The 13,036-nt window shown below is 41.4% G+C and overlaps 1 protein-coding gene across 1 annotated transcript in view; it reads left to right on the top strand.

Annotated features, from left to right (window-relative positions):
• Positions 1 to 13,036, top strand: part of LOC119421942 (serine/threonine-protein kinase SMG1) — a 36,270-nt gene that overhangs the window by 8,110 nt on the left and 15,124 nt on the right. Inside the window, exon 3 of the mRNA XM_037689304.1 lies at positions 4,213 to 4,444. Within this exon, the coding sequence (XP_037545232.1) occupies positions 4,213 to 4,444 (232 nt within the window). The remainder of the gene's footprint in view (positions 1 to 4,212; positions 4,445 to 13,036) is intronic.

Below are 13,036 nucleotides of genomic sequence, written 5' to 3'. Positions count from 1 at the left end.
GCAGCAGACTACAGTTAAACTCTGGCCTCCATTCAAGGTGATGTTTACAGATAAGGCTTCAAACTGGTTTGGAATTGTTTTAGAAGACACAAGACTAGCAACCAAAGAATCTTTGATGTAAACAGCGACCCCCCCCCCCCTTTTAACGATCACAGCGGTAGTTGTTAAATCCATTGATTGCCAGGTCATTATTCATTACAGATTTGTTGATCCAGGTTTCAGAAATAACGATAACATCTGCCCCAGAGGAACTGATCAGAATTTTCAAAGCATCCAGTTTTTTCAGAAGGCTACGAGCGTTTACATGCAGAAAATGAAGCCCAGACACGTTCTTAAAGTCATTTGGTGTGCTGTACTGTATCAAATTTTTTACATCGTTTTATATTTATACCAAAAATAGGAACAAATATAGGTGTGCATAACATTATGTAATTTAAATTACCAGTATTAGATTAGCTTAGCTGCCTGGATAAAAAAAAATAAAAATCTAGGAACAAATAATTCATCCATCCATCCATTATCTTTACCCACGTCTTCCTTTTCGAGTCACGGGGGTCACTGGTGCCCATTTCCAGCCATCACTGTGCGAGAAGCGGGGGACACCTGGACAGGTCTCCAGTCCATCACAGACAAATGATTCAAAATATATAAATACAAAAGTAAACAGACTTCATCCTACCATAGTGCATTAAACTTTTAACTGAAAATAAAATACAAACTTCACAGTTTTTTTTTTTAACCATATTGCTCTAACATTTGATATATTTTCAAAACTTAACCTAATATGAAATATACAGACTTCACAGTCTTAACCATATTGATTCATATTTGGTAAATCTTTAACAAATTTTCAAACTGTGCAAACCTGCACAAAATCTTTTCTGAACTGTAATTTATAAACCTTAAATTATATCATTTAGAACTGGCTCCAGACAATGTCTCATCTGTCCTCTTCAACCTGTTAAAAAGACAAATTACATTACGTTTGTTGTATAAGTTGTCTATCTAAGTTTTAGTATGAGAGAAAACAGTTACATTTGAGCTGAAGCTGCATCAGAGCTTCTCCCTCATTATTTGTTTCATGCTGGAGCTCTGTGTAGCTTTATCTACGTGAAGGAATAACGTACGTTGCTTCCAGCGTATTTACAAACCAGATTCCAAAAAAGTTGGGACACTAAACAAATTGTGAATAAAAACTGAATGCAATGATGTGGAGATGGCAAATGTCAATATTTTATTCGTAATATAATTATATTCGTAGTATAATAATATATTCTAGAACTGCGCCTCTCCAGGTGGCTGCATGTTGGAGCAGCTCTGATACTTTCATTCTGGGATTTTGCTTTTGGAAACTTTAATTCCTTTTTTTCTGGATATAAATCACATTTTTTGGATGATTGTTTCCTCTGTTATCAGATGCTGTACAGCTGGAAGGATTTTTACTGAAACTTTTTTAGTTTTGGACATTTGTTATGATGCGTAACCATGGCAACAAGGCAGTTTTCTACAACCAACAGCAGCTGATTAACATCTCAAAAGCTCAAATAATATCTCAACTACAGCCCCAAATCTCAAATGAGTTGAAAAGGAGGCTCTGTGGATGCATTCTGAGCAACCTGCCAGCTGTGCTCGAGTGCCTGACCACTAAGATCCTGGAACTAGCAGGAAACACAGCTCATGACAGCAGAAGAACAGGATCGTCCCTCGGCACCTACAGTTGGCTGTCTGCAGCGATGAGGAGCTCGGCAGATTTCTGGGAGGAGTGGCCATCGCTCTGGGAGGAGTTCTGCCCGGCTTTCGGGCGGTCCTGCAGCCCAGGGGAACCGAGAGGCCAGCCGAGTCTGGGTGGACGGATCGAACGGCATCTGCAGCCAGTTTCTTAGGATCCACTGTGGGATGGACCTTTACAAGAGATCCTTCCTGCCTACAGCCATCAGTATCTTTAACATATCTTAATGAAATGAGGATATCAAGCTACAACAACAAATAATTTCCCTTTGGGATTAAAAAAAGTATTTTTGAATTGAATTGAATTGAATAACGTAGATGACAGATCAAAAGTTTAATCTGAGTAAATGTAACGTTTTAAAGTAAAAATACGTTGATTTAAAATTTCACAGTGTCAACAAATCCCAAAAAAGTTGGGACAAGTAGCAATAAATGGCTGGAATAAGGAAATTGAGCATATAACAAACAGCTGGAAGGCCATTTAACACTAATTAGGTCAATTGACAACATGATTGGGTATAAAAAGAGCTTCTCAGAGTGTCCGTGTCTCTCAGAATCCAAGATGGTAAGAGGATCACCAATTCCACCGTTGTTGCACAGAAAGATAGTGCAGCAATACCAGAATGGTGTTACCCAGCGTAAAATAGCAAAGACTTTTAAGTTATCATCATCAACCGTGCATAACATCATCAAAAGATTCAGAGAATCTGAAACAATCGCTGTGCGTAAGGGTCAAGGCCATAAAACTCTACTGGATGCTCGTGATCTCTGGGCCCTTAAACGTCACTGCACCTCAAACAGGAATGCCACTGTCAAGGAAATAACAGAATGGGCTCAGGAATACTTCCAGAAAGCATTGTCATTGAACACAATCCACCATGCCATCCGCCGTTGCCAGCTGAAACTCTACAGTGCAAAGAGGAAGCCATTTCTAAGCAAGCTCCACAAGCTCAGACGTTTGCACTGGGCCAGGGGTCATTTAAAATGGAGTGTGGCAAAATGGAAGACTGTTCTGTGGTCAGATGAGTCACGATTTGAAGTTCTTTATGGAACACTGGGATGCCATGTCATCCGGACCAGAGAGGACAAGGATAGCCCAAGTTGTTATCAATGCTCCGTTCAGAAGCCTGCATCACTGATGGTATGGGGTTGCATGAGCGCTTGTGGCATGGGCAGCTTGCATGTCTGGAAAGGCACCATTAATGCAGAGAACTATGTTCAGGTTCTAGAACAACATATGCTCCTATCTAGACGTCATCTCTTTCAGGGAAGACCCTGCGTCTTCTACATCCTCGACCAGCAATATGGACAGACACACGACCTTCCACTGCCCCCAGGAATCCATCGTGTATCCGGCTGCAAGTGCCCCATCAGGGCAGGAGGGCTTTCCTTCACCCTGTCTTTTCGTCCAAAAAAATTGATCAATTGGGTTGAGAGACCAGCTGATCAGATCCATAATTTACCATTCAGGAGATATGTAAAGAGCGGCTCTAAAAAGGTTCACAGGACAAAGAACAGAAGCAGGGAAAGGAGCGGGAGGGAAAGAAGGAAAAAATAATTATGGATAAATTTATGTTCATTGTTAATCATTTCGGTTATCTGTTTAGCATTGTTCTTTTAGTGATTAGTCTGTTCTTCTTAGCCTAGTTTATGTGTTCATTATGAGTTAGTTTGTTTTAGGTCATTCGGTAGAGTAACCATGAGTGAAGGAGGTAGTTGTCATGAAGACCTGTGGGGTTCACTCTGTCTGTGTGTGTTGAACAGTAAAATAAAGTCTATAAAACACCCTCTGGTGGTTGATTCTTTAGTACAACAAGAGCTGCACATCTGTTTCAGTAGCTGTGTGCTGCCACTCATGTCACAACATGAACACCCAATTCAAGATGACTGTCACGTTCTGACTTCGTCCAACACAAAAATGGTTTCATTTAGTCAACTTTAAAGTTATTGAGCTCAAATTTGAGTTAGTTGTAGCTGAGCATTCTCCTCAAAACATACTTACATCACAACATATTTTGTGACATTTTTGCTGAAAACATAGACATTTCCTGTTGAAATCTATCTCGTTTGTTAGCAAAATATTTAAGAAACCACAGGTTGGATTTCAGTGAAATTTGGGAGATATGTCAATTATGGCAGTGGAGTTTACAGATAAAATGTGTAGTTGCAGCTAAATCATTCACAACTAATTCTCAGATGACAAACAGATCATGCCAGTTATTACATGAGATTGTGCATCATGTTATCTTCCATGTTGAACCAAACAGTAACAGCTGTCGTCTCTATCTTAAAATGACCTTCAGTGGTGGGTGATTCCTTCATTATAAGCTCAAGTTTATAGATTTTGAATATTTCTGAATCTTAACAAATGTTTTAAATTGATCTTGAAATGAAATGTGGATCATTTTGTCAGGTGCAGACTGAAACAGGAAAAGCAGTAAAAGATCCAGTTTTTCTCTCTGGTCTTGTTTTTCCCCTTCCCAGACGTAACCTGGTGATGGAGGGGGCAGCAGCTAGTGCTGGAGAGCAACTCATCGACTTGACCTCCAGGGACGGGGCCTGGTTTTTGGAGGAGCTCTGCAGTATGCTCGGAAATGTCAGTGCTCTGGTCACCCTGTTTCAGCGATGCCCTCTTCCTCATGACTTGGAGCTGCCTGCACCATCACTTACCATCCAGGCTGTCTATCTAGCCAATTGTGTTTACACCTGCCTACAGGTAGGTACTCAAATCAGCTGGTCATCTTGTTACTATTTTATCCTGTAGGGGTGTAACAAAAAAGACCTGCCTCTGTCATGGATCTGGAAACAAAAGCAATTGTTAGACATTTTGGAGATGATTGTTTTTTCTGGACTGGAAATTAACAAGGAATGAAGTACTGTAAACCTAAATGTTTTTGGTGGAAGATATTCAAGTGGGTAGAAGTGACACTGGAGAAGAACAGCGGGGGATTTCCTGGCAGCACGATGGCTCAGTGGTTAGCACTGTTGCCTCACGGCAAGAAGGTCCTGTGTTCAGTCCCTGGTTTGACCTGGGGTCTTTCTGTGTGAAGTTTGCATGTTCTTCTCGTGTTTGCGTGGGTTTTCTCCGGGTACTTCGGTTTCCTCCCACACACATGCATGTTAGGCTGATTGGTGACTCTAAATTGTGCCTAAGTGTGAGTGACAGAATGAATGTTTGTTTGTCTCTATGTGGCCCTGTAATGGACTTGCGACCCATCCAGGGTGTACCTCGCCCCTCACACAGTGATTGCTGGACACGGGCACCGCCCATGACCCAAAATGGAAGAAGCGGGTAAAGATAATGGATGGATGGAAAAATCTTTTCCCGTGTCGATCAGGTTCTAATACCTTCTGTTTCGACTGAAAATCTAGTTTAGAAAAATCCTTTAGTTTTGAGATCTTCCATTTTGTCTAAACAAATTTAAATGAGTGTACGGTTTGCTTCACCCCTGCTGCCCCTCTGTGTAACAGAAGAACGCTCAGCGACTGTACCTGCTTCACTGAAACTATGAGGCAGCACTGCCCCTATCGGTGCGGCAAGGTATATTCTGCCTCACCTCTGTGAATTTTCAGCGTCCATTATGATCGATTAGAAAGAAGAAATATGTCACACGCATTCATTCAATATATTAGTCTGTAGACCATCAGCATGTGCAGCACGTGTGTAATCAAACACGTATATTGGTGATATAAAGAGAGACAGCAATGGGCATGCACCAACCACCTACTTCATACATTGTATATGACACAGCACCACCAGAGGTAAACCAGAGCACTACACTGCCTCGCCCCACATTGTTTGAACTGGAAATGCTTAAGTTCTGCCATTTTGACCACTGAAGTGTTGAAATATTTCAGAATCAGAATAAACTTTATTATCATTGCACCGAAATACAATGAGAACATGTACGTACAGTTGTCTGAAAGATGGGCGGAGTGCACGAAGCTGCTTCTATGAAAGCGTGGCCCTCTTATTCTTCTTCAGAATAATATTTTGCTTAGATAAGAAAAGGAAAGAAAACATGAGGAGAGACGGTATAAAAAAAAAGATCTCTCACTCCGTGTCCTAGACGGTGCACGATTTGAGGCATAAAAAAAAACTACCACAGCAAAGCAACATAAACAGACGTTATACATGAACATATAGGTGGTGAAAACATTGATTTTTTTAAGGGAAAGTCGTAGCATAGTCCAGAGCCCCCCCTCAGCCATTGTCCAGATAAGAGGTGACGTTCATCTTCAGCTCAGGTGAGGTTCTGTTACATGTCCACGGCCTTGGGGAAGGGAGGGGTGAGGAAACAGTCAAAGCATCTTTGTTGTTTTCCAAACATTCCAGGAGGAGTTGAGATAAGTCCGGCATCAAGGCCACACTTTGGGTCAGGCAGAACTTGTAATTGTTGTTTCTGCCTTTAAAGTCTCGCTGGTACATATTCTCTGATGGAACTCCAAAATAGCCGAATTGATCCTTTACTCCAAAAGTCGAGCTCACAGCTTCTCCAGATTATTCCCACCTTCATATGTGCTGCTATAGAGTCCACAGTCCTGATAACAGCTGCACCAGCTCTGACACAACTGCACATAATTCAGTCTGAGTGCTGCCAAGCTTCGACGCATCCACATGAATTTGTAGACAACCAGATTTCACCAGCCAAACAACAAAAAAACAGTCGTCATCACGAATCCAATTTGTTTCCGTCGAGGTAAGAGGGTCCTCCTTACCCTGACTCCTGTCGGGAGAAGTTGATCAATTTTGTTGAGAGACCAACTGATCCTTCGAATTAGGAAGGTATACAGGAAAAAAAGAGGCTCTTTAAGGGTTCACAGGACGAAAAAGTGCGAGGGGGGGGGGGGGGGTGTACGGAGTGCTGGGAAAACATGTCTGTCTTCTCCGGAGTACAGAGAGGAAAAAAAACAGATTTGAATCGATTTTTGTTGTCATGATCTGTCCCATGAAGGCTACCTATGGGACAGATCTGGTTGGCAGGCCACAGACTGATTAAGTCCTCTGGATGGGGGACGAAACATTTCCCACTTAAAGAAACTGGTCCAGATGACATGATTGTAGATTTTTTGTTATCTACCTGGATAATTGAGCTTACAAAGCTTTTCCTTTCTATGAAAGAGATGTTCTGAGAAGGAAGCAGAATACCATTTCCTGTGTTTATTTTGAAGCCCAGATTCATTATGTGCTGTGTTAATACAGCTGTCCGGCCTGCAGCTTCTGGATGTGAGGATGCTGTGATAAACCAGTTGCCACTCAGATGCCCTGCCTCCTGAGTGGACCCACAGCCACCTCTGTGTATTTCACACACACACTCCGGCTTAGCAAGAGTCCTAAAGGGAGTACAAGGTATTCATAACCTTTTCCCTGAAAAGTAAACCTGGAGTATTTTCTGTGTGAGGGATATATGAGGATGTGAAAATAAGGATCCTTGAGGTGGATTGATGTAAACCAATCGCTGTAATGCAGGAAGTGCAGCAGAAAGGTGTGAGTCAGCATCTTTGAATCTGTATTTTCTCAGATGCTTGTTCAGAGCCCAGAGGTTTATCGCCCGCATTTCGCAGTCGCCTTTCTTCAGCACGAGGAAACAACATGGGGGAAAATCCCTAAATTTGTTGCTTTTTTTTCTAATAGTGAGGCACTCTCACTGGGGGGATGGGGCCGGGGTGCAAATCGTAGTCTGTGTCCCCTTACTGTAGTTCATGCTCAAGTTGTGTTTATTGGTCATATGCAGCTTAACACAAGGTTAACAGTACAATGAAATGTTCAGGATGACTCACTATAAAACAAACAACAAACAAGAAATACTAACGCATGCAATAAGGATACAAAGTAGAGTACCAAAAAGTATAAAAACATATATATAATGTTTACAAGGCCCTAATGAGAAAATAGTAAACAACAGTAGAATTTTAACAGTGCAAGCAGGATGAATTTGAATGAAGAAATATTTCAAGGTAGTAATATAAGCTAAAAAGTAGGAGTGGGCGATATGGCTCAAATATAATATCGTGATATTTCAGAGCATTCTGACGATAACGATACATTTTGTGATAGAACAAAAAAAAACAGAAATCATAGTTATTTGACAAAATTAACTTAACATGTTGTTTTGCAGTATTATATAAAATTTAAAAGAACAAGGGGTAATTTTACTGAAATGACTTTATTTAGTAAAGTATTCAGTCTCCAAGTATAAAAATAAAAATAATCCTTCTGTTATTTAGATGAAAACGTCTGCACAAAATATAGATCAAAAAATCCACCACAAAAACTAAAATGCAGGTGAAGTTTCCCAAAATAACTAAATAAATTAAGCTTAAGATTGTTGAGCATAAATGTAACAAAATATATGTTTCCTTTAAATGAGCCAAAACTTCCTGAACTTGTAACAAGGTGATCATCTGACCCTGAAGCTTGTGGTGTTTCATTTGTTCCTGCAGGAATGATTCGTTTCTCTGATGCTCCGTCTCTGATCACCTGACTCTGGTCTTGCTCCATGGACTGTGGAACTAAGAGACAGACCTGCACGTGTTTGTACCGGCAGTTTAGAGCGGGGGAGACGCAGCCTGCACCGGCAGCTCAGAGCGGGGTGCGGAGAGAGAGAGAGAGAAAAGACGAGTGGCAGTTAGGGTGCATTCACACCAGCCCTGTTTAGTCCGCTTTAATTGAACTCTAGCTCGTTTTCCTAGGAAGTCCGGTTTGTTTGGGGAGGTGTGAACGCGCCATCGAACTCTGTGTCACAGAACAAAAAAGCGAACTCTGGCCCGGGCTAAAACCTAGGTCTCGGTCCGGTACAAGAGAACTCCAGCGCGGTTCCAGTACAGTGTGAATGTAAACAGACTGGACCCCGCTCCACAAGCAGGAAGTGAGGTACAGCGCAGGACAAACAAACACACATTTCTCTGACCTCATATGGAGCCGTCAGCTGCCTTGTGTGGAAAAACAATATTCTCCATGGTCTTCTGTCTCATCTTCTGCTCATGCTGAGTCAATTTTTGAAAAATGACAAAATATAACTCCTAAAACTGCTAAAACTTGATGCCACTCCGTTTTTGTTTTTATTTCCAGAAGAACAAGAAGACGTGTCTTCAGAGGTTTTTGTGTCGTTTCTTTCACTAGTTCTTGGTGCAGCGCCCCCACAGGCGAGCGGGGGAACAGGTTGGCTCGACTGCACAGTGCAGTGTGAATGCAAACGCACCAGCTCAAATGTAACAAAAGGTCATGAATATTGGTCCCCAACCAAACCGAGTCTACTGGACCATCTGGTGTGAAAACAACCTTAGAGCAGGTGGAGGGAGAGACAGTTGAGTTGTCTGTACCTGCAGTTTAGAGCTGGATGGAGAGACAGCTGAGCCGCGCTTTGTTTGTTTTTAGCTTTTTAGCTAGCTTGTATTGCACACAACTAATTAGCGTTACACCAGTACCGACAGGTGGAGGGGGGGTGCGCAATTCAGTTCGGTCGTTTGGCGTGCTCGGTTCTGTTAAAGGGGTGGGGCGCCCTGATGTATTACGTCATGAAATTAGCGTATCATATCATAATTTTTTTGCCCGAGCAAGCTTTTTTTACCGGTATTATCGTGAATGATATGATATGGCCCAGCCCTACTAAAAAGCACATTATATACATTACACATAACTAAAAAACTACATAGGTTGTGTGACAGGTTGTTGCACAGGTACTGACACTGAGAATGAATTATGATGGTAAGGTAGATACAGATACTGTATCATACTAGTGCAGCAGCAATAAACATATTAGCTGTCACAAGCTAATATTATTCATATTAGTTGTCACAGATGTGGCTTGGTGCAAAGTTATTGTCAGTTTTTCAGTGTTATTTATCAGTAGTTCAGTAATCTGACAGCTTGTGGATAATAGCTGCCCTTTAGTCTTTTTGTGCGCGATGGCAGACTCCTGTATCGTCTGCCTGAGGGTAGTAGACGGAAGAGTCCTTGTGCTGGGTGGGTGTGGTCCTTAATGTTGCTGCGTGCTTTACGCAGACATTGGTTGTGGTAGATGTGGATGGTGTGGAGACTGCTACCAGTTATGTCCTCTGCTGTTTGCACCACACTCTCTAGTTCTTTCTGACTGGTGCAGTTCCCGTACCACCCTGTGATGCAGCCTGTCACCATGCTGTCAATGGTGCACGTGTAAAAGTTAGTGAGGATGCTGGTGTTAATACCAAACTTCATTAGTCTTCTTAGGAAGTAGTTTTTCAAAACCCACTCAGAGTTTGTGCATTCTGCCTTCTTCACTGTCAGACGTCTGGCCGGCCAGTTTGTCAAACATGATCAGAGACTTCCCTAGTGATGCTTGGTCGGGAAGTATATCTGCTCCCAGTGCACATGGGCGGCTGTGGCTGAGTGGTTAGAGCAGTCGTCCTCCAATGCGAGAGTTTGGGGTTCGAATCCACCAGCAGTCACATGCTGAAGTGTCCCTGAGCAAGACACTGAACCCCTCATAGCCTCTGATGTGTGTCCCATCAGTGTATGAATGTGATAAAGCACTGATTAGTCACTTTAGAATAATTTGTTCAATTATCTTTGTAGAGATCTAGTATAGAGCTGTATGAATGGGTAAATGAGGCACAGATTGTAGTGTAAAGAGCTTTGAGTATCTTGAAATAAGATAGAAAGGTGCTGTATAAGTACAGTCCATTTACCATTTACATGCACTTGGACTTAGGTTTGTGGCCATTTCGGGGAGAGGTGTCACACCTTTCAAAAAAGAAAAGATCAAATCCCCAAGCGAGTTTGTACTTTTTTGTCTTTTCTTTTTTTCACATTTGTAATGGCCCCTGGCTCATAGCCTGAATGCAGCAGTTTGTGATTTTTTTTCTTTTTGACAAAAGATAAATGTGCTTGTGTGACACAGTCGAGGGCCGCTGTGGGATTCTCCACAGTGAACGTTGTTGTCTCTGAGGAGGAAGAGGATGAGGAGAACGAGGAAGTTCCACTCAAGTAGATCCTGAAAGAGTCTGCCATTCAGGAGCTGGGACGGTCCAAGCAGTCCACAAGATGGCCGCTTGAGAACATTTGTACTTCACCACTTGCTCCCCACGAGATCGGATGCTTCCCTCCCTCTCCGCTTTGCTTTGCTGCTCTGTCTGTCTGTGAAATTGCTGTGAGACTCTCTTGCATTTCTTCCAAACCATAATTATGGACTTGTTTTGATCAGTTGGTCCCTCATCTCAATTTACAACATTTCTTCAAAGAGAAGACAGGCTTTAGGCGAGCCGATTTACCCTGTTGGCACGTACGCAGCTGGATATCTCATTGACTGGAAGACTTACCATACCATACCACTTTATTTATAATGCACTTAAAACAGCAACAAGGCCAACCAAAGTGCTGTACAGACAAAACAACAGGTAACACACAAAGCAAAATACAAATGTGATGATGTGTCTATCTCTGCTGCCATCTGTGGATTTTAAGGACGCATATTTAATTGGATTTTCCATAACTGGTTCCTGCTTTTTGGATTTGGCTGGTGCTGGTTTTATCTACAATCAAGGAAGTCGTCAGCAGCAAATTTGGACCCGACCACGCTGCTTGCCTTTTTGATGGCTTGGTTCGTGTCTCGTGTACCCGGACTCAAATGCTTTGGGCTGAATGGATCAGATCTTGTGGATTTTACTCAGTCACATTCCATCGGTGTGGCCATGTTATTTTGGACATTTTAGAACTGAGTGGACCAACACAGACTCAAGGTAGATGTCATTAAGTTCTGCCTGTCCCCAAAACAACTGTGTGTTTATCTAAATTTGGTCGCCTTGGTTGTCCTTGAAGACCATCTTATCTGAATCCGCCAGGAGAACATGTGATCTGACGCTCACCACCCCCTCCCTGAGGAATTTCCAACTGATAACCAGATGAAACCCAGCTGAAAAAACTATGTGTCATCATTTCAGGACTCTTGGATTCTCATAGATATTATTCTTGGCCATTTCTCGACATACCTCGAGAATGTTTATGGATCTCACCAGAGGACATTGACTGATTACAGTGACCTCGAGAGCATCTATAAGCGTTGTTGACCGCTTTTGTCTCCGATTGCAGAATGTCTACGTTACTATGTGCTTGTTTGTGTGAGGTGTTTTTTTAATATCAGAGGTTTCTTTTTTCTCAGGCAAGAAAAAAAAGTCTGATAGGAATTTTTTTTGCCTCCAACTCCTACATGTGTCCAGTTAACCACTGTTTTTGTCTGTCCAAACAGGTCTCACTTGTAAATGAGTCTTTGAGGCTCAATGTGATTTATCTGTTTAAATAAAGGTTGAATGAATGAAGAAAAAAAAACTAGGGGTGTGAATCTCTCAGTATCTGACAATTCGATTCGATTCCGATTTTTGTTGTCACGATTTGACTCAAAATCTATTTTTTGATTCAGAAACAATTTTTCTATTGAAATGGTCATAAATTTTGTTTCAGTTATGTAACTGACAAGCTGAAAATATTAAACAGCAATGTAAACAAATAGAACATTTATTTAATACAATAATTTTAGGTTCTTTACTGTATCAAATCTTTTTTGCATCGTTTTATATTTATACCAAAAATAGGAACAACTATAGATGAGCATAACATTCTGTAACTTAAACTACCAGTATTAGGTTAGCTTAGCTGCGTGGATTTAAAAAATAAAAATCTAAGAATAAATAATTAATCCATCCATTAGCTTTACTTACTTCTTCCTTTTCGAGTCACGGGGGTCACTGGTGCCCATGTCCAGCAAGAGTGCGAGAGGCGGGGGACACCTGGACAGGTCTCCAGTCCGTCAGAGACAAATGATTCAAAATACAGTATAAAAATACAAAAGTAAACAGACTTCAGCGTACCATAGTGCATTAAGCTTTAATTCATAATAAAATACAGACTTCACAGTTATTTTTATCTAAATTGCTCTAACATTTGCTATATTTTTAAGTTTGTTGTATAACTTCTCTATATACGTTTTAGTATAATATGAGAAAAAATAGTTCCCTTTGAGCTGCAGCTGCATCAGAGCTTCTCCCACGTTATTTTTTGTTTCATGGTGAAGCTGTGTGGAGCTTTAACTACGTGAAGGAGTAACGTATGTTGCTTCCAGCATATTAATAATAAAATTAAACCCCTCACCTTCCACTGAGCTGTGTGCTCATAAATCTTTGTGATACAGCAGGAGATGGAGGGAACTCTTCACAGCCTTTGGAGAAGACTGGAAGTTTGTTGCAGAGTTCACTGGTCGGCTGCTTCGCTTTCATCTTCCGTGCAATTTGTTGTATTTCTAAAATACTGTACAATTTTATTTTACACTTCTTGTAA

Source organism: Nematolebias whitei, chromosome 15 (assembly GCF_014905685.2).
Source record: "Nematolebias whitei isolate Nwh7 chromosome 15, NemWhi1, whole genome shotgun sequence".
NCBI lineage: Eukaryota > Metazoa > Chordata > Actinopteri > Cyprinodontiformes > Rivulidae > Nematolebias > Nematolebias whitei.
This window is presented reverse-complemented; position numbering and strand designations above follow the sequence as displayed.